General features: G+C 42.2%; 1 protein-coding gene across 3 annotated transcripts in view; it reads right to left on the bottom strand.

Annotated features, from left to right (window-relative positions):
• Positions 1-15,338, bottom strand: part of RB1 (RB transcriptional corepressor 1) — an 80,584-nt gene extending 65,246 nt beyond the window's left edge. The window contains exons 1-6 of one of the 3 annotated variants that reach the window (XM_041128645.1): positions 15,106-15,338; positions 14,652-14,769; positions 5,493-5,605; positions 3,349-3,483; positions 1,433-1,471; positions 717-784 (exon numbers count right to left, since the gene is read on the bottom strand). In XM_041128645.1, the coding sequence (XP_040984579.1) occupies positions 717-784; positions 1,433-1,471; positions 3,349-3,483; positions 5,493-5,605; positions 14,652-14,769; positions 15,106-15,215 (583 nt within the window). In that variant the 5' untranslated portion in view covers positions 15,216-15,338. Of the gene's footprint in view, positions 1-716; positions 785-1,432; positions 1,472-3,348; positions 3,484-4,501; positions 4,755-5,492; positions 5,606-14,651; positions 14,770-15,105 lie in introns of those variants that run through there. The other 2 variants (XM_030036336.2, XM_041128646.1) reach the window with 2 other exon arrangements.
• Positions 15,339-22,889: the final 7,551 nt, after the last annotated feature.

Here is a 22,889-nt window from a genome sequence, read left to right as displayed (position 1 = left end):
TTGCTTTATGCTTATGCTGCTTGGAGAATTCTTGTGAAAAAGCTCCACAAATCTCAGCAGATCCAAGACCAGTTTCGATGGCAGAGATGTGTACACTTCACTGATAACAGACTTGGAGTAAGCAGCAATTAAGATACATGATTCATTCCTTTTTGTAGGAGTAGTACATTTGTAGTGTCATTGACAGGACTGCATGGACTACTCTAATTGTTTCATCACTCAGCTTTAACTGGAACTTCTGCCTTTTCAAGGAAGAATCATAGCATTCAAAGGACAATTTCAGGCACTTATCTTATAATTAAATTTATTTTATTCATTTATGTATTTCATATATATTTACAATATATATAAGCCTATTTAAAAAAAATCTGCCAGTCTTTCAAGGTAAGCATCCATTATTAAAATACTGGCAGACTATAAAGCACCTCAGAATAGACTCAAAGAGAGAATACCAACCTTTAAAGTAAAAAAATCTTAGCAAGTTTAAGAATATAAATATTTACATACAGGAAGTAATACCAGTTAAAAGAATAGCCAAATTGCATAAAAAGGAGTATTACTGAGTAGTTAAAAAAGCCACACAATCAAAACGTTCTGGGCCTGTACTCATAGTATTTGTAATGCGGATGCTAGTCTCATGCTGGACATGTAAAACAAAGCCATAAACTCACTTCAACACTACCCATTAAAATAACTGTCTTTTAATCAAAACCCACCTTTTGCCAGCAAAAAAGTAATCCAGTAATTTTTTAGGACTAATACAGAACTGAGTTCAGCAGAAATCCTGTAGAGACACAAAAATAAAGACTTTGCATTAACAGCTCTGTAATAATTTAAGCCATAATTTCTGAAAACGTGCTTCAGTCTATAGAACAATTTAAAACAACATGCAACATTTCCCATATATTTTATTAACAATCTCATTCCATTCCCTACATAATTATGACTACACATTTAAAAAAAATTAAGTCTCTGTAAAGCCATTCAAGCATCAGGAAATATCTGTATGCCCTCAGAAGAGAAAGTGAATGTAGATAATTCACTTAACTGTTACAAGCTGTTTTCTCTCTTGTGCCTTTGACTAATGCCCTATTCTCCAGTCACAGCATGAACTCAAGCTCATTTGGGAGTTGCTAAGGCATCTTTTCATCCACTCATTTGTTGCTACGATTAGGAAGCTCACTCTCCAAATGTTCGTTTCCACCATGCTGAGACACCTGCCATCGGGTGGTGATCCTTCATGGAGGAAGTGACCAAATACATATCACTTCTGCGGCTCTCATCATCTCACTGAAATTCAAAGTCCCCACTAAATCTAAATTAAACACATGACATACTATGACTTAGGTCAATCTTAATGGGTTAAAAAATAAAATGCTGGCACGTTTTACATCTTATCTTGACAAACGCAATTTAGGAAAGTCAAACTTACTCACTACTAGGTTGTTCCAGATAAATAAGGCCACAAGTCCTAGAAAATAAAAATAAATTCTTATTTTTAAACACTTCTCTGAAAACAAACTATGCGATATCTTTGACTTGAATGTAGTGATAAACATGCCAGTTCACAAAACATTATTCTAACTTTAAACAAATGCTGACTCTTGGAGAACAGATTAACAACACACCAACTACAGCCCTGCCAGAGCTGAAACAATGCTGTTGCTTGCATGCTTATGTCAAAGCTTAAACAGCAAAACAATTTTAACTTGGTATAACAACATCTGTTATTGTTTTCTTCCAGAAAAAGATTTGTATGTACGTTGTTACTCAGTGGATTGTAAAACACAGCAAAGTATGTGCTACAGCTGCACAGAACACTCTACAAAAGGGCGTTTTAAAACCTTTACTATTTCTGCAGCGTCACTGCAAGCCTTGTGGCGTAATGTTGCTTCCTAATTTTTCTAAGTACATGTCATTCCAAGAAATAAATTCAGTTTATTCAAAAACAAAACAGGAAAAAAAAAAAATCTTTCAAATCCTGTTTGAGAAAGATTGTTACTGCAATTCAAGTTTCAAAAAAGTAAGCAAGTGAAGAAGAGTTAGAGGAGGGACAAAAACGAAAACACGCCTGTGTAAATCTGCAATGACACTTTTATAGCCCAGAAAAGCCTTGCAATTAGTAAAAACAAATTATTTACAACTTTCATAGAACTTCATACCTTTAAGGCAACTATAAACTTTACAAAAATATTGTGATATACACATTACCCAGGATAACAGTAAGTGTGATCGATTGGACTTTGAAAAGACAAATAAAACTTAAATCACGTTTATGCCTTGATTCGATAAACTACCAAGGGGTGACCTGCTACCCCTTTCAAGGGTCATTTAAGGGATATTGGAGAGCCTTTTGTGGTTTGGGAAGCAAAACGTTACAGTGGCTCAAATTCCTGTAGATGAAAATACCAGTGTTCTGAAGCAACGGTATCAAATAATACAAGTAACATGGAATGATGCTTTGATGTTTAATAACATGAAACAGTTTTCTACTGGTATATGTTATAGAGAATTTCACAGATCGATTACAAATTGCCTCAGAGGATATCAGATCTTGCCAATATGCATCTGTGCTAGCACAATCTAGCCTATAAAAGCATCAAAAGCCTTTATCATCCCTGTCTTCATGTTAAAGCATAGAGTGCAGCAGCTTACCACCTTGGAGTAACAGCAACTCGAAATAGCATCCATTTGAGAGTCTCCTGATTTTCTAGTTACATACAAAAAGCTCTCGGCACTCTGCCATAAGCACACTCAACTTATTCTGTACAAAGACAACGCCCCTCGATTTTCATTCTATGGTCAGCTAAACCACTTGGGAAGGTTTACCTTGATTACAAGTGAGAACTGCTAATAGAGCAAGCTCTGCAATGCCCCCAGATGCTGGAACAAACAGCCTTCAGTTCCAGATCTGGGATAGTGAAACTATCTTATTTGTGCTTTTTTTCTTTCCAGAGCTCCTGAGAAAGAACCTCTTGGATGAGGATTTGGGGTGCGGTGTGCAGGTAGAAATGGAAAGTCCATTAAATAAAAAATAAAGAGGATTGTTTTACTATCTAATATATCTGTAAAAAGCTTAATGAAGGGACTAGCAACCATCTGTCATGCTACTTTTACTATTGTTTCTACTGCAACAAGGGGATTGTTTAACAAAACATTGTAATAGTTATGGAGTAAAATGTAAGATGTGTTTATTCAATGCACGTATACAGTTCCATTTCACTGTTCTGTAAATATTAGCGCACAGAGTTTAAATGGGCTCTTCTAACATACAGTTTGAAAAATCTAAATACTTAAATGTTGACAGCCATAAAGAATTAATAATTTCAAACGAAAAACGTATGCTACCTTTCAAACTTGTGGTATAGTGCAAGTAATACATCATATTTCTTTTTCAGCCTTGATACAGTGCTATCAACTTTAGTGCTTACAGTATCCATGTTAACATCCACCTCTTTCAGAAACTGAAAAAACGTGCATACACTGAAAAAAAGGAAAAAGATGACAGGTTATCATAACTCTGAGAATGAGTATTTTGAAACAGCTCTTAAAAAAAAAAAAAAAAAACAACAAACCCACAAAACAACAAACAACCCCACCAAACCCCATTGCCTTACTTCACTACAGTACTCTTACTACAACTAGCAGTGACTGAGAACCCTCTCTTGGAAACACTACTTGTTTACCTCGAGCCCCACCTTTACACTTTCCAGATGGAGGAATACTGTTCAACTAGGTAGCAGAGGCATCTCACAATATGGGCTCTACTACAGAAAGAGAATTTTCTTGGCTAGCGCGATCTTTGGAAGTCAGAATTTGCGAACTAGACACATCTTTCTTCTGTGCTCTGCCAGTAAAACCACAAATAACCAACACAGACATCTTGACTATTCTGTTCTACCTAAAAGTTCTACTTTAGAAATGTTCTTGCTACCCTAAGAACACGAACCTTGGCTCCATCCATGCTAAAGAGAGACCTAGGAATGAAAACTGAGATGAATGCATTGAATTATATGGAATTTCAGGTCTTGCAACAGCTATTGGGGGCAAGGACATGCCCACTCTTTGGAAATATTATTACACAGGGGACCAAAGTTTTCCCTACTCATCTGTGTAATTTTATGGCCATCAAGAAAGCATCTTGTTATGTTCATAACCAAAATGAGCAGATTACTAAAAATTAATTAGGAGGAAGCTATCAACTATATTCAACTATTTCAACTGTATCAAATATATTTTGATCCTTTATGAGAATATAGTATTCTGAAATACTTTCTGATCCTTGTCAGATTAAAAAACAGAATACAAAACCAGTCAGAAGTTCATTTAGGAATTCTTTTACCATGGAATGAAAAATGTTTCCAATATATCTGTGTGGCTCTCGAGGATAAGATGACTGGTAGAAATCTCTGCCAGTTTGACCTTATAGCTGACAAAAAGCCCAGGGCTAACAAGCAATTGAGTATTGCTAAAAATCAAAATCAGCAGAGTAATAGCTTACTCTTTGAAACCCAAAGGGAAAAAGTGTCTTTCAGCTTGCAGCACAAGTTGGTCTGTACTCAGGTGGAACACGCTGAACGTTGCTGCACAAATGCAATTGGATTTCATCCACGCGGTTCCAAGTCAGCCAAGACTGAGGAGATTAAGTCGAAACATAGGACCTGACCGCTGCTCTGGGACATGATGCAAGGTAGAAGAGGCATGAAGAAGTCCAGTCAAAACAGATGACTTCCAGGAAAAAGGATATTCTGGGTCTACAGCCATGACGTGCCCAGCATTCTGCCTTAGCCTCCTGCCCTAGAGCACTGAAAGGCACACGCTTTCGACACACAGCACAGTTATTAGGCAGATGGCACTGGAATTCTTTCTCAGATGAATCCAACACAAGGTATGCCTATTGCTGTTGCCACCTACATTTACCTTAAAAGCAGATACTGTCCTATAATCTTAACTTCTGTATTATGAACTTAGCGAATATACAATATAACAGTAACAATCCCCTAGCAAAAAGCATGTGCAAAAGTACAACATCTAGACTGGCATTAAAATGTTTGAAAAAGAGCAGCCTGCTGGCAAACTATTGCAAGAGTTATATTTTTTTCCACTTCTTGATTTAGCCCAGGCCTAATGTTGGAAAAAAGGTTTTATAGAAAATCTTCATACAGGGAAAGAAAGGAAAACATTTTAAGTGTAATTTATACCAACTTACATTGATGAAGACTTTAGGTTGAGCAAGAACAAGAATCAGCTGTGTGATACAATCAAAGCCAATCACAGTTGAATCACACAAGTATCATTGCTCCCTCAGCTAAAATACAATAGCAAGACTCCTAGTTTACAGAAATATTGAGAATTCCCATAAGTAGCCTTCACTTTAAAATCAACTAGCCTGATATGCACAAAGATTCACAATGCTTTAAAAATATTCTCTTTTTAAAAATGTTGACTAGTTAATTATTGAAATCTAAACTCACACACTTCAATTCACTTACCTTATGCTTATACTTTTCAGAAGCTCTGTGAAAGTGAATGTCATTTCATCCAGATCAATTGCTACAATAAAGATACAGACTCCCCATGTTTCCTTTTTCTTTTTGTTATAAGCCTTTTAGAAAAAGAGAAAACAGGTTTTATTTTTATTATGCCATAAAAGTGGGTAATAGATGGAAAGCATTAATTTGTCCAAACTAGATTAGAAACAGTAAAACAAAACACCCTCAAGCAAACATTTGACTATGATAGCCAATTATTTGATAACTGAAAACCATTACAAGTTTTACGTTACAAATGAAAGACCAAGCACTTCAAACTCTAGGAATAAGAGTGCAAGATCAATTTTACCCATACAATTCAGCAAAGCCTCGAAATAGCTTTGGTTCCACAGAACGTTTATGCGAAGCAGAAGCCATGTTGTGGTTTTTTTTTTTTTTTTTTAAAGTTACTATATTTGACCATAACAAGACACTGAAGGTTAAGGAATCAGGAGAGAAGCCAGAAGAACAAAATATAAAATCATTACAAGGACAGGCAATAAATACTCATGAACTTTATTCTCCAGCTAGGTCTCAACCACTTATCACAGCTGAACCACAAACCCATCTCTTTGTTTAGTAAACCATGATAGTAACAAGCACCTTCGGGCATTTTCCTACCATACATCTACACTTAAGGTCTGTCTTCTGCTGCTTAGGAGTAAGGTACGAGCTGTAACCGATTATCCTTCACCAAGAAAAAGCCATCCCGCAATGACACACATGCCACCCACATGGAGTTCACCCTTGACAGTTCACAACAGAGTCCCTTGGAGCCAGCCAGGCGTCAGTTACAACTCCAGTACCCCTCCACCAAAACAGCATCTCAAGGGAAAACCTCTGAAGAGTGATGTTTTGTAATAGCACGGAAGAAAAAAAAAAACAAACAAAAAAAAAACAAACCAAAAAAACCACACTTAAGCAGGTATACCACAGGTTTTGGAAACAAAGCTATTTTGAAGACAGAACTAGGTGTGGGTGCAGCCCTGCAAGACCCCTAAACCAGCAAACTCATAAAATACTCTTTGGATATTTGGCATCCTTGTGAAGAAATCTCCAACACCACCCAGACCCACGGCCGCAGCAGCAAAGGAGAGGCATTTGAGCGCGTCCCTTGGCAACTCTAGGTCTGTCAAAATTTTTTTTTTTTAATTTTTTTTTTTTTTTTTTGCAATTGCTCTGCTTCTTTCTTGGGACCAGTGTTTATACCTTCACGAAGGCTGGCTGGGGCCTCCTCCAGAGAAAAGTTTCATTGGTTTGTGCAATTGATAAGAGTTATAGTACAGGCCTGAATGGTAAAGTAACCAGACACCTTCAACAACATGGTAACTGTCCATTATTTATGTTACTACTTTCTTTCTGCATTGCTATTTGAGTCTTTCTACAAATCGTGACATCTTGTACAACAGAAAATTATTTTGAAAGAAGCTATTAACAGACTGAGATGCATTTGATGATACGTAAAGGAACGGATATTAATATCAATTAGTCACTGTCTCTTTGTTTATTGGAAACCCTCAGTTTTTAGATATTTTCTGTACCATTGTACACCACCAGCAACCTAAAGGTGAGGCAAATAATTGCTCTCGAGGGAGTTTTACACAGAAGAAAGGCTTTGCCAAGAGATGCACTCCCCCCGTCTCAACAATCCTTTGCTGACAGGTACAAGCAGCTACCAGGCACACAAGAACAAAAACGTCCTGTAGGATGGGGATGTCTGTTTTCCTGCATTAATATGTCTGTGATGCATTGTAAAAAATCTGAAGGTTAAGGCTAGCTAGCGAGCTACCAAGAAGGATGACTACTCACTTACCGAGGACACCACTGCCACTGGAGTCGGCTGACCTTGTTTCATAAATAAGTTCCCTTCACTTCATGCTCCTGCAAACTCGGACCTTGATGTTGTTCTGTACATGCAACATCTCGTAGGGCAGGAGGACCGAGTGCTAGAAAGTGGTGAAATTGTTCCTGGTTTGCTGCCTACCCAAACAAGCCCAGCTCTCCTGGGCAGCTTAGCTCTACCCTGGGAGGATGAATGCTTGAAGGCTATAGCAATGGTTTAACTGGTAAAAGCGAGGTCTGGTTTTGCAAGAACAATCTTTAAACTCCTTACCCAGCATGGTTTGGAGTAACAACTCATTTATTTCTACCATTAAACAAGACGGCAGCCTGTCAATCCACTAGATTCAACCCATTATGGTGAGTCAAACTCTAATATCAGGACTAACTCCATATCCACTGCTAGCGTTACAGGATGCTTTGGGCTCCTTCTCCTCAACCAGACAGAAGATGTTGGATGACTGCTGGCCTAACACAAAAATTATACAGAACCCAGGATAAACAAATAGGTTGTAATTTTTTTCTAGTAGCAAAGAAAAGGTGAGCAGCACCTGAGCATGCCCGCCTCTCAACATCAGCTGAGGCAGGGAGGGAGGAGAGGAAAACATGAAAGAACACCAGGCTGGGACTATCCTACCAGCTACTGCTGATTAAAACACCCAAAGACACAGGTCAAATGCAGTTTCCTTGGAAAATAAGACTATCTGGCCATACCCATGCATGAAGATTTTAGTGATTTTAATACATAAAATATAAACATCGTGGGGTAGGAGAAGAGTTAAGAAGAGGTCTTCCTGACAAGTCAGACTCCTGAATATTCTCCTCTTCATACCCCTTCTCTCCCAAAGCTCACAAACATTTTTCAAGTTCTTTCCTACACAAATCAGTTAATGCTGACTGCAGAACAAAAATGCAGCAGCATCACCCCGTTCAACTATTTTGCCAGTGTCGTAACTCCAGGGGAGCCAATCCTATGACACAAATTAACGGTTTGTTTACAGCCAAAGCCAGACGATTCATCCCAGATGGACTTGAGGGCATGGGAATAGACGCAAGACAAATTCACAGCCAGAAATTAGTTTCTAAGGGTTTTCTTCTTGACCGCAGTCTGACTCAAGATCTTTGTTGATACAGCACCACCACAGAAAACAGGCAGGACAACAGCTCGACATTTGTCCTTGGCTGCCAGTTCCAATAAGATGACTTCTAGCGATCTTATTTCAACTTACTGTGAATCAAAGCCCACCAATCGCTAACTAAAAGATTACTTAGCACCTAATAGTCTACATAGATTTCCTTCCTTTTTTTAATTTAGGATTCCGGGGAACCAGTGCTGCAACTTCAGGCAATGTAGGTCAGTTCTGTTGAATCAATATAGGTTTCTGTAGGAAAAGATTTAAAACTCTCACAAACTCTTTTCAAAATATTTCTCTCTCGTTCTGGACTTACTATTACTACTATTTAATCTATTTTTAGCAGATCATCAGTTTGCCTAATTTTAGGGAAAACAACCTGGAGGAGTCATAGGCTTAAAATGCTCATCAAACTGAACTACTGTGAAATGCGATTCTTGCCTCTCTTCTTTCCAGATGTTGCAAGGTGTTAAAGGCAGTAACAGAAATAACTTCTGTTCTCTACCTCAAGAGGTTCTCCAGTGCTAAGCCAGTCACGAGGAGATGGTCACAGGAAGTCCCAGCTCTAGTTTGCAGTTAGAGATGTTTATTATTCTGCCAACACTGATAACAGTTTTGATGACAGCCTACGAAAGTGATCCAGGAATAGAAACTTCAAATGATGTTGTGGAAAAGAAGGTCAAGAGAAATGTACATGAGAAATATGCAAACGCAGATGGGTATTTGAATCAAATGGGATATAGGATGTCACACCATAAATAGCAAAAACCTGATTTTTGAAGGGGAAGAGGTGGAATTTGTTGGCTTACCAAAACCTCAGCCACCACGTCCTAATCAATATAGACAACTAGCTAGATGGTACACGAAACATTCACAGATATGTTTATGATTACGGGGGGGGGGGGGGGATATGGCAGGGAAAAAGAATCAAGAAGCATTCACAATAGAAAACTGATCAGAATTAAGACTTGTAGGAAAAATTTCCTAGGAAAAAAATTCTGAAAGTGAATACTGTACCCACTGTCTGCATATAAGAAGTTCCGCGTAACGACAGTTAGATCCTCCATTTTTCTGCAATAACGGTTTTAAATTTTCTGTTGAACACTGTTGTCTGGAATGGAAGATTACTACTAGTTCTCAACAGATTAAATCAAATTCAAACATAACACTAGCTAAAAGTAATGGAAGTCAATGGAAAGTATTGAACTGATGAAAACAGTTCTTCTGATATGAAAACTTCCCATTACACTTCTTTTGCACGTAGCAAGACCGGAGGGGACAACAGTCTTTCCCCAGGATGGGCAGATGATGAGTAAAAGAAGAAACTGTATGCCTGTTAGCTGTGCTTTTAAAGTGCAAGGGCACAACACACACATGCAATGCACCTGCTACTAAGATACCGAATACAACCAGCAAGAGGCCACAGCGATGATTTATGTTTGCTTCAGGACTTTCAGTAGCTTTTTTTGTTTAATAACAGAGGATCCTAAAATATCTGTTATTTTGCTCATCCACCCAAAGCTCCAGTGGATTCAGGTTCAGTTTAGCTGCAGTTCTATAAATAAGAAACAAAGCTGTACAGACAGAAAAGACTTTATTAGCTCATTTGTGTTTCATGCTTTTGACAAAAGCAAGAAGCCTCTGTGTGCCTTTTAACATGAGGATGAGGTGGTTTACTAACTACAGTGTTTTCCTTTTCATCCGAAATTACAACCAAGAGGAAGTGATTTAATTTAAATGTGAAATTTTATGGATTGGGAACACTTGACCTGCTCATCACTAACTTTTCAGCCTATAGAGAGCAACCTTGATATATTTAAGAACTCATTATTTCATTCCTCCACTTTAGCTACAGTTCATCGTTTAAGTTTTCTTCACTAAGAACACAGTTCAACTCTCACGTGAATCAAGTGCTCTGCAGTATCTGCATACCAGTGTAAGCCACCAGTCGGAGATAATTTCAGAATGTAAGATGAGCAATTACAAACAAGGAAAGATGAGAGAAACATCTTCAGATGCTAGAGACTGGGGGGGGGGGGGGGGGAAGTAAGGCAGCAATTAATACATTCTCACATCCATGGGGCACAGAATAATCACCACTGGCTTGAATTATAACACAGAAACAGATTAGCATAGTACTTGGGGAAAAAAAAAAATCATGAGTAAAGAAAGTTAAACTAGGAAGGATTAACTATGCAGACTGCAGATATTTCATCATCAGTATTTTTTAATAGAGGGTTAGACAGACGCTTGATAAAAATGACTCAGGAATTCATGAGTCTGAGCAGCAGCAGCAGAACAGTGGGCCACATTTCCCAAACAGTGCTATGAACAGCAAACAAAAACCAAAGCGCCTGCCCATGCACCACATCCTACAGCAAGTTGGGTTGATGAGGTTGAAGCACACCAGACCCTGTGCCTCTAGGTCCTTGGCAGACTTCAACTTCTATCAATTTCCTAAACCACTTTAATTTTTGTTGCAGAAGTTTGGTTCCAATTTAGTCACCATGTCATCTGCTCCTCATGTTGGTTCTTTCCAATATATTAAGCAACAATTCACTCAAGTTTCTTTTTCCTGCTTACATCACCCAATATGCTACTTCAGATTCTCATTTTGATGTTCTTTACCAAAACAAACAGTAGCAGAACACAACAAAGCCCTGAACCTTTTCCTAGCAGTATTAGTATGACTTGCAGGACCTCTCCTAGTCTTTCTTACACCAACAATCACATGCTGCTCACCAAAGCACATCAGTAATTCCACTAAGTCTATTTACTCCATCTAGAGTTTACAGGCACTATTGATTCATAACACAGATTTCAGGACAGTTGTAAAAAAAAAAAAAACCAAGTACAAGAGAAGCAAGCATCAGAGCCAATTTTCTAAGTCAACAACTGTCAGTGTAGAAGAGTTTTGAAATTAAGACAGTAAAAACTACAACTCTAAATCAAATATTTTGCTTATCTAGGTAGCTTGGTTTGGTAAACAAGAGATATGATAGAAAGCGCAAAAGTCTTTGTATGTCACTAATGCAGCAGCTCTTATTTATATAGACACTTCCATGTTTACAATAAACTTGCACAGGAGTTCACCAGATACAAAAAGAATGTAAAATAAAACATCTTTCTGGTCATGCATTGGGTACCTTCCTTTACACCGTATACCAACAGCGTTGATTCAGTACAGCATTTCTGGAACCAGCGTTTGGGGTTTTGTCTCAGAGATTTCAAGTTATGATTTTATTGTAGAAGAGTGTAATTAAACTCTGGCTGTCATAGAGGAAAACTTTACCACCATATTTAACAGACAGTCATAGTGGTTTGAACAATCTCTCTCTGCAGGTCTAGTTTTTCCAGCTACACGTCAGCCTCAATTTTCCAGGAAGATCGTGTAACCATCTCTCTCTCCTGTCACCTTCCTCCACACCTCTCACAGGGGTTCAGCTGTGATAGGGTGCAGCTGTATATCCTTGACTCAAATTGCTGCAGAAACAGGTAAGTTGAGAGCACTGGAAGAAAAGCTGCAGTGCAGAGCTATGCAAGATAAGAAAGGTGACATTTCAGACAGAAGTGGGATCGCTGCTAGCTCAAAGATTCAAAACAAAAAATATCAGCGTGGAAAGGTGTGACATGCTGAAGGAAAAAAAAAGCAGCAAATCAGCCAGTTTTGGTGGTGCCAGTGGCTTCAGTGGGTAATAGCACAGAGGATGCATTCCAGGGAGCAGCAGACACCAAGCTTTCTCCTCCTGACTGATGCCTACCTGGCCAGCAAAGACTGTTTAGGTGTCTCACTGAAGTGCAGGCACACTTCAGCTGATAGGTCACTACATTGCTAGGAGCAATCTTTTATGTGCATGCGCCAAAAATAATTGCTTCGTATTTTTAAGCTGCATATACCTTGTTTGCAAAGTATCTTTGCACACGGTTACATGTAACCTAAGTGACCCAAAAAGGAGAGTACTAGTAGATGTTTTCCCTTTAACTCACTAAATATTCACTGAGAAAGGATAGAGCAGGTGCTCAGACTAGGTCCAAGCCCACATTTGCAGACTGAATCTCTGCCAGTTACCACAGTACCTTCCGTCTGGGCCACGCCGCTTCCTAGTTAGCGCTGTGAGCCCCCTCTACATCCTCAGAGGCTTGGCAGGCACAGTTCTGAGATCAACCACAAAGAACAAGGCCAGCGTGCCAGGGAAAGTAAGGTTTCAGGTCTCTATGCTCTGTAAATGCCTTGAGAGTGGGATCATTAGATGCTACCTCTATTTCTGTCGGTGGCCTGATGATTTAACCTTCCCCAAGTCAAGCCAACTACAGGGTTAAACAGAAGTGTTCTGGTATGTATTTGTCTCAACTGGTGTCCTGCTATTTCCCTTTTTGCTCGAGAACAGAAAGCTGCTACATAAGCAGCTTCTGTTCCAGTTCAGAAGCGAACAGGTTAGCAAATGAACCACGTTGTTTAAAACACAGGCAGCTGGTGCTTGCAGGACAAATCCTGGGACAGCCCTGCCAGCGCATTACCTTTACCAGAGGAGGAGAAAGGAGCGGGCATTTATATACAGCCTCCTCCTGAGTCCCTGCAACCTGAACCAGAGCCACCCTGAGAAGCTGGGCTCCCCATGATAACAGCTTGACTCAGAAAGAGCAGCGGCAATCAGCCAGGTTGTTAATTCGCTTGACTTCACACTCAGGTGAAGCCTGCACTGGGCTCAGCTACAAGTAGCAACTCCAGTGCCTGCCAGGTCCCCACAGAGGCACATGCTCACCAGCTTCCTCACTTCCACACCTTGCTGATACCTCCAAAAGTTTGAGGAAAAGGCCTTGGATTGAACGACAATGTAACATAGACTTTCTCCTACACGCTGAAAGGCTCTTAGCATAGGTCTTAATTGCAAGACAATAAATATTATCTATATATCACAATGAAGATCTAGTCCTTGCCCTGTTCTGACCAGGTAAAGGAGGTAGGTCATCTTCAGATGCTGAAAGGAAGGGTTTCAAACACCCTGTATCTTATCTGGCCACTGCTAGGTAATGATCAGTGAAAACAAAATTCCACCTGCGAGTGAAATTTGCAGAAATACACTGAAACCTGCCTTGGTTTTTTCACTCAATAGAACTGACTGCTCCTGGTTTAGTCCATATAGAGGAGTTTGACTATGCTTTTAAGTGAACGTTCCCTGGGAACATCCATGGCCAGAAATTGTATCTGTTACTGAAAAAGCTGTACACGGTCTCTCTCCCACACTGTTACTGTATTGTGTGGCGAAACTCAAATGCATCAAGAGCTGGTATACACACACTGCAGTTTAAAACCCACAGACAACAAGGTATTACTAGTGACAGCATAGCTGCGGCACGTCAGCTCAAGCTGCAGAAGAATAAGGAGAAGTTGCAACAAATACATGGATGCTAGCCCACACAGTGGGAATAACACCCCAACGAGGTATTCTGAATCTAATTCAGGTCTGTACAACAAAGCTTTGGTTGTGATTTAATTGTATTGTAGCTGTTCCCTGAGTCAGCTTGTTGAGACAGCAGTAATACACTGAGAAGAAGGAAAAAAAAAAAAAAAAAATCAGGAAAGGGCATAACATTTTACTCTGTTTACACATGCCCAATGACTAACTTTGAACGGAAATACCTCAACGATAAGTACATACAGATTAACATTATGCAGTAGGAAAAAAGTTTAAGATTTCTCTGCAATAGTCATCTCCAGATCCTTTCTGCAGCCTCATAAAAAAGGACGCAGCGGGAAGAAATACAGAGAAACACACGACGAGATGACCTGCATAAAGCCGACTCAGACATATTTGAAACAACTTGCGGTTTGAAGAATTAGCTGATGACTCGGTGTTGTTTTCTAGTGTCATTTATTAGTAACCTAAAAGAATTCTTGTGTCCGTACCTTTACTGGAAAACATTAACAAAATAAGGGAGGTATCTAGAAACCGGTTTATATAGATGCGCACGTGGCAACCTCCAACTTCAGCCTAACTGCACTTGGAAAAAACAAACCCACACCGCACAACCCTTGGCCTTGGGACACTTGGTCCCCAGTCCGGCAACGTTACGGGCTGATATTTCAGCTCGGGCATGCGACCAGACCCCAGAACGGAGATCCCACTTCCAAGCAGCCGGTACTCACCGGAGCTCCATCCGCAGCCGTTAAGCTCTCGTACGTCTTCCACGCCTTCTCCCTCACGCTCTCCGACACCTTCAGAGCATCGCAGAGCCCGACGAAGTCCGCTTCGCCGATTTCGAGCCTAAGGGATAAGAAGATGTCAACGGCGGGGACGACAACGGCGGGGACGACAACGGCGGGGACCCCCCCCCCCCCGCCTCCAGCACACCCACTACCCACCTCAACAGCTGCCAAAGGGGCACCTCGGGGGTGACGACCCCCCCCGGGGGTGACAACGACCCCCCCCGGGGGTGACAACGACCCGCCCCCCCCGGGAAGCACCACAACCCCCTTCCCCCGTGTGTCCCCCCCCCATCCCCGGGTGCCTCAGAGACCCCCGGCAGCGCACCCCGGGCCTGCCACACATCCCCTCCACCCCCCCCAAAGCCGGTCCCGGCCCGGGACGGGGACGTTTTACCGTGCGGGGGCGGTGGGGACCGGAGCGGAGCCACCGTCAGGGCTGACGCGTTGGTTCCTGACGGCGGCGGCCGCCGCCGCCGCCGCCCTGCGGGGGGGCTTGGGCGGCATAGAGGCCCACGGGCGGCCGTTAGGCCCCGCCGCCGTTCAAGAGGCCCCGCCGCCCTCAAACGCTCCGCTCTTCTCTCTCGCTCCCCGCCGCCCGAACCGCGGGAAAACTGCGTCACCGCCAACCGCTCTGCCGTCACTTCCGGGCCGGCTGCCGCTCCCCCCCCCCACCCACCGGCGAGGAACGGCGACCGCGCCCTCCGCCCCCCCCCCCCCAAACACGAACCGGCTCGGCGCGCCTGGGGAAGAGGGAAGGAGGAGCTTCCCGCGCTAAGCGCTCAGCCAATGAGCGCGCGCCTTTCCTCCGCGCTTAGCCAATGGGAGGCGGCTCCGCTGCCTGCGTCCCCGGTAATTGGAGGGGACGGAGGGGCGGGGTTTAGCTCCCTGAGGGAGCGGCGGGATGGCGGCGGGGCCGGCTCTCCCTCACGCCTACGGCGGCGTCTCTCGCCCTCCCGGACGCGGTTTTTTTTTCCGTTCACAGCTGGAGTGAGTCAAAGCTGGGGACGCGGAGGTATCCCGACCGTCCCAGCCGGTGACCGGGGGAGAAAGGACGTCTCGGTGAGGCGGTCGATGCCCCTTCCTCACAGAACGAGCACTTGCAGCCTCGGCGTCAGGCGTCCTCCAGGGTCCTTCGGTCACTCCAGAGACGATAGCCTAGCTATTTCTGCTATTTCAGGTACTCAACAACCTGGAGGCAGTCGATACGTCTTTTCTACGACGTGGGCAGAACCATAGACCTATATACATAAAAATAACTAACTACAGGGGTGTGGAGCAGGACAGAAATCGCAAATCCCTTATGACCTGACGTTCATCCGAGTCCTAACTAAAATACTGCTTTTAACGCTCTGCATTACAATTACGCTTAACGTTAAGAAATTCTCCAGGCTTTGGGCATCTTCTGGATTTTAAGCCAATTAATTCAAACCCCCAGCGCCCCGATTCACAGGTCTTAAAAATCTGCTCTATTGTCTGCAATCGCATAGCCACGTTTAGAAGGCAGATCACTGCTGCAAACGAGCACGTTTATTTCCAGATTTTTATGATGACAACTTCTTAGAAAAAGCAAAAATATTTGTATGTAAGGACTCTTACTCATGCACATATTTATCATTTGTCTGTAAAGCAGCTGGTTTTAGTGAGATTGCTGTCAAAGCTCTGGATTTAAAAAAAAAAAAAAAAAAAACCAAACCCAAAACAAACTATGAGTAAACTATGGTATACAATAAAAATTCACTAGTATTTTTAAGATTCACACACTTCATTAATTTGTTCAGGCTTTTTCTTTATATTCATTAACTTATGTAAAAACAGGAGAACAGTCTATTTTTCTGGTTCGTAATTAGAATTAAACCAATTACAGTAAAGTGAATACAGAACAAATGGGATTTCTAAGGCAAATCCAAGTATGTGAACTCCAAATGAAATGTTTGAGTTGTAGACTGTAGTGGGATTTAGACATTCCTTATTATGATTCTAGTAAAACTACGACAGTAACTTTACCCTGCTTCTAAGCACATTTAAATACTTCTTGTAATCGGATGATACCAGATGCTGTGGATGATAACAGATGCTCTAGCACTGCGTGTTGTCTACAGCTGAACCACAGACAACCAGGCACATCTACCAGCTTGGAAAAGTAAGCTAAAACCCTAAACCACAGATGAGTCCATTGCCCTCTCCTCACAACCGGCTTTAAGAGCACAGAAGAATTTAAAATGGGAGCGAAGCGTCTCGGAAAACTTGGTCACAGCCAGTGGAGACCCTCCCAGCTGTCAGCAAGAAGGAAACACACCCTCCTGGGTAGCTTCCCTCACAGCTGCTTTAGCTGCTTTTAGAGCCAGGCCCTAGATCATCCAAATGATAGGCAAAGCATTTGTGTTGCTCTGATTACTCCCTGTGCGTTAATGCTTAGGGAACATGATATCCTTTTAAAGAGTTGACAGCCAGCCTCAGTGTAAATACTAATTTTCTAAAATTGTTAGCGCGCCAAGCACCTTCTCAAGTCAAATTTTATGCACCTTTTCATCAAGCAAGGCACTTAAGGCTCCCCTCCATAAGCAGGTACAGCCAAAAAAATAATCACAGAATGCTTCAAGTTACAGCTGGAGGGAGAAGGAAGGAGGCAGCAGATAAACCTTTAATCCTCCATCCCTGAGCCTCAAATGGAGTACCTACATCTAAACTGCAGTAAAAAGACTTAACGTGTATGTATGTACTTCCAAAGAAAGGCACATTCATGTGTAAAACTATAAATTGCTGTGCATTTTTTCTCCCATTGTTAGATATACTGATTTGAATGTTTTAATCCTATATTTTAAAATTTCTTCTTTCAAATAGAGCCTTCGGGCTTTTGGAATAAAATGACAGTTGAAAGAAGAAAAGCAGCCCTTACTGGGGAGAAAAAAAAAAAAGGAACAAAGGAAGCACTGCAAGGTCAAATGAAGTATTAATGATAATTTCTCATCTGACCTGACAATATCTTTATTCGAAACATCTTTCTACAACAGCTTTTAAAGTGTAGGTCATAGACAGATGGCAGTCTGTGAAACATTGCCCAGTCAGGCAGTCCTGACTCATTGTTTCCAGCTGCTACACAATCTTAAGTAATTTTATTATCTTAATTTTTTCACTTGAAACTGTTGCTATAGTTTCATGGTAATTGCCGGTGGGAATAGAAGTCATGCTTTCATTGCAAATGAAACCAAGTCTTTTCATTTTGACTCTTACTGCTCAAATATGGTAGAAGCTTGCTACTTTTTTAGTTTTCATAAAAATGAAATACTTGTGATGGGGAAACCTGATTTCAGTGCACCTCATGGTCTACCAAGACTAGCTGCTTGCTTCTACGTTATCGCAGACCTCTATCACTGAAGTTACAATTACAATAAAATCAGTTCTTCTGGAGATGCATGACAGAAACATACGCACTAAACCTACTAAACTGGGAGCTTCTGGGTATTAGTCCAAGGACTAAATATTGGCAGAATTTTTGCTTGAGTAGAGCCCATAGGCTGTAAAATTCACGGATTATAAAATGTCTGCCCGAATCACACCCCATTTCCCTGCCTGTGACAGGCAGAATTAACCAGGGAGGGGGCATAACGCCTCCCGGCCAGCCTTTTCTGCGCGTGGACGTCCCTCGCCCCGCGCAGCAGCCACCAGCCCTCCTCCGCTGTCCCTCTCAAAGCCCCAGCACAAGCACCTACAGGAGCGAGGAGGTGACGGACCTGCCCCAGCTCCCTGCGGGCCAGCTCTTCTCCAGCTGCTGCCCTACGGGCCCCAGGCCTTACGAAGGACTTCTGCGGAGCAGCACCTGGAGAAACGGGTGGAATTCAGTGATGGGCTGCCTTCAGGAGTGCCCCGGGGACCCTAAGGCCGTGGTTTGAAGCAGGCACTTCCCACTCCCCAGCGTGACCTCCCCTGGTAACGCTGCTGCAATCGCACCGGCATCAGCTCTGCCTTCAAAGTGGGAAATGGTTTACCGGTGTGATGGGGTGAAGCTGGCTGGTTGTACCCCTTGTTGGTGAGCCTGGCCCCTAATATCATTGTATCCTACATAAGGACTCCGTTCAAAACAGGAAGGGTAAAAACCATTTCTGAAAGTTAGTATTTCTTCAGTGACGTAAAATCCATAGGGATCATGACAAACCTCAACCCGTTTCTCTCTAAACAGAGAGGTATTTGTTAGGTGCTGCATCCTCTTACAGTTCAAAGCTTCTCTCTATATATATACACATAATTAATACAGAGAATATTTTCACTCCACATTTATACACATCCATGACTTGCTCTTCTCAGAGCATTACACAGTGCACTGCTAGAGTCTCAGATACTGCAGTGATGGGTTTAAGGCAGGAATCTGTCAATAAAGCGTTTGACCAAATTGGTAGTGGGATCTGAAAGGACACTCTGACTATTGCCACTGGACGGAGAAACGTCTGCACGTATATGGCACCTATACGCAAACCCCCAGATTTGTGCTAGCATTGAGGACCAGGTTATTAAAAAATAAAATCCCTGACTGATGCAATTTATCAAACAAAGCCTTAGTACAAGTGCAATTACATCAGAAAAAAAACAATCATTCCCGCTACAGCTTTCCTCGCTCGTGGAAGGTGTCCGGACACGAGTAGAAAACCTGCCTTTGCGCGCACAGCTGCATCACGCCGCGTGCTTTGTCACACAGCTGCCGTCCTGCGTGTCCCCAGCAGGCAAAGCGCTCCTAACCCCGGGCATCCTGCGCCCCCTCCGCAGGGCAGTTCGTTTTGGTTGGTACTGCCAAAACCGGTAACGAAATAAAGGTCAACAAACCAACCAACCACAACCCTCTTGTTGCTTGCAATTACGGGGCCACATTAATGACCCCGTTACGATCCCTCCCTTCCTGTCCTGCTCGGTCCCAGGTTCTGCTTCCTCTCTCCGCGTGAGAAAGTGTGCTCCGGCACGGGCAACACCCTGTCCTGCTGCTGGCGGTCTCCCCAGCGAGGATGTTTCCCTCGCCTCCTCTTCCAAGACTTCCTAAGCCCACAAGAAGCAGAATACGCGCTACTGGAAGCCGTTCTCAGGAATCAAATTAAGTTTAACCGACAACCTGAAAACCAATTGAAAATTAGCAACTGTAGCCTATAGTGAGCAGTCAGGAATTTGTCTGAATTAAATCTACCTGTGATCTTGGTTTTTTTTCTTTTTGTTAAGAGTGCACCTAAGATGATGACATTCTTTACCAAGGCATGGCAGTGAAACACTCTAATTAGGTGAGAACATTTGTGTATGGTATTTCAGCAAAACTCATAGCATGAAAACAACGCTATAAGCTCTTTGATGGTGCTTCCCCCTTAACAGTAAAATATCCTCCTACAACTAGAACAATGCCAGCAAGAGTACAGCTTTGCTGATATTTCTAAACCGCAGGCTTCTGCTAACACAGCCGTGTCAGACTTCCATCCTCCCACGCAACTCACACCAACAAAAGCGTGTACCCACCTTTCCAGAGGACAACGCTACTCTCAGTTGATGGCTTTGATGAAACCTCTGTTGGCTTCCACCGTACTGCTTCACCTGGAAACTATCTTCTTCAAAGAGATGGATCCAGCCCCTCCTTTTGGTCTCTGCAAGCGCAGCACATCTGTGAGCGTCGCTTCAGGTAACCCCGCAGCTTCTCCTTGTACCAGATAACCAAACTCTTGCATTTTCTGTCCTGCAGGCCTTCAGTATTTTCTTCATGCCGAAACTCGCCCCGTGGCTCTTTCCTAAAGCTGCAAGACTTCACCTAGAGGAGGAGGGAAAACTTGGCGCTTTCTTCACGCTTTGCAAGCCCAGATCACACACATCGGCTGGTGACAAGACCCTTACCTGTGCAAAGACCTACTGAACATCAGAGGCTGCCTGGGACCCACGAGAGAGCAACACAGCCCCCTCCACCAAATAAACGCGGTGGCACAGGACAGTGGCACTCCTTTGATCTTGCTACTGCAATGACAAAGTGTGCCTCAGCATTAGGATTCCTTTTCTTTCTTACAAGTTTTAAAAATATTTGCAAAGATAATTGTCCAATGAGGTCATTCTTACACTAACCCTTTTCCAGAATTCACCGGGCCAGAAATGTGGTTTTCTTCAGTACAGCACAGCTATGTTTGTTTATTGTACTCTTTTTTTAATTTAAAAAATGAAAAAAGGAGAAAAGCCCAAGCAGCTCCTAGAGCTAGGTTTTTTTCATGGATTTGTGTCCCGTGCTTCATTGGCTTTTTGTCTAAGAGGGCAGAAGTACCAATGGAAGATTTTCCTGCACTCAGGGTGTTTTAGGTCTTCTTCCCATATGAACTGCCTGGCATTTAATAAGACACGACCGCATGCTGGGAGCTTTCCCTCAGTGCACGCGAGGTTCTCCCTCCTTCCTCACACTTATTTTCACACTACTGATAGAAATAAATTTCCTTTTGCCATCCAACGGGCTCGAAAGTTATTAGGGACACGGGCATGCAGCATGATCATATAAACCTCCTGTCTGTAAGAACAAATCTATTTCTCCCTCTCTCTGCCACCCCTTCAGCAGCCTCATTTGCTGGTGTCTCTGTTAAAGATCACAAAGTTTCTTACCGAGTTTTCTTTCGAAAACAAGTTAAAGACGATGCCAGGCTTACTTAAATATTAGCAAGTTTCATGTTAACTGATGGAAAATAGGAACGGTACGCTCATGAAAAGGTAGGAAACGTGCTTAAAAGTACTTCAGCGTGAATCTCGTGTCATACAGGGCTCCAGAGAAGGCAGCAGTAACCCTGTCCTGACACATATTTGACCTTCGTTGCACGCACACAATTGCAACATCCTGAATGTCTGTAGCTGGAGTTTTCCCAGCGGGTTTTCCTGCTTGCTTACATCTATACCCAAGTGTAGCTATGTAAATGTAATTTATACATGAGCATCTAACCTACATCTATGCGAGGCTTTATTTGATGTTCATGACTGCCATGCACCATCAAGAATGGATTAAAAAAGTCCAGCTTTCGGAAAATAACAATTAGACTTTTCATTTTATATATAAAAGGCACCTAAGCTAAGACTAAACTGTAAGTTAAGCCAAATGCAGATGAAGAAAAAAAAAAGTATTGTGTATTTAAGAAACTTCCTTTAAAACAAATTATTTTATCTTGATCCAAACATTCACAATAGCAGGAAGCTGGATGATAGCATGTTTACAATTGTATAATAGCTCCAAAACCAGTAAAGCATCCTCCCGCTATATTAAGAAAAGATCCTTTAAAAGATGAAAAATAAGATCAGCCCAAAGCCTCTTGGCTTCATTAACCTAAGACAAAAGTTTTGGACAGCTATGGTGCGTATTATTTAAAAATCGTTTTAAATGCTATTTTTTTGCAAACAAACATGCAAATATTCTAGTAAACATTCCTACTTTCCTGATGAATCAATGCTTAAAATTTGGTCAGAAAGACAAGTCAGTTCCTGTATCATGGAAACTTAGAAGTGGATTTCGGGGGAGATTTTCCAGTCTGTTTTTGAGTGTTAGTACCCTTTTTTCCTCCTGTAATTTTTTCTGCAACCAGCTTTGAAACAGCAGGTACTACGATACATCTGACCCTGCACTCTCTCCTACAAAAGCTGCCATTACAAAGATCCCAATCACATAAACAAATTCAAACTTGCTTTAAGAACAGCAGTTTTAAGTGTAAATGGCACAACACAGAATGGTATTAGGGACATGCGAGCTAGCTCCAGATTAACCGGCGAAGCCCGATGGCGCGGGCTGACAGGAACGCCACGAAGCCGAACAAAGGGAAACGCGCAGTCCTGCGCGCAGGGAACGCTCCCGGCTCTCGGCTGGGCCGGCCTGACTCACGGCACGCTCTAGATGATGTACATCATTTGACAAATACTCAGGACAGGGATTTCAGACGTGAACAACATGTTAAGTCAGCTTTGGATCTCCACTCTGACTGTATGTGTTGTGGAAATGCCAACCCAGAATTTAAGCAAAGCAACACACTATTGCCTTTAAGTGAGAGAAGAACAGAAAAAATGAAAAACATGCTTCTCTGTTCATATTTCATTTCTCAGCCATCACCTGTTCCACTGTATCTTCTCGCTTTTAAAAATAGCACTGCAAGTAAAAAGCATTAATTTTAAACTTTGAATGTAACTGTACTCCTCTCCTCTAAA

This window comes from Aquila chrysaetos, chromosome 14 (genome assembly GCF_900496995.4).
Source record: "Aquila chrysaetos chrysaetos chromosome 14, bAquChr1.4, whole genome shotgun sequence".
In the NCBI taxonomy this organism is placed as follows: Eukaryota; Metazoa; Chordata; class Aves; order Accipitriformes; family Accipitridae; genus Aquila; species Aquila chrysaetos.
The sequence above is the reverse complement of the archived record's forward strand: the minus strand, read 5'-3'. Positions and strand labels throughout refer to the sequence as shown.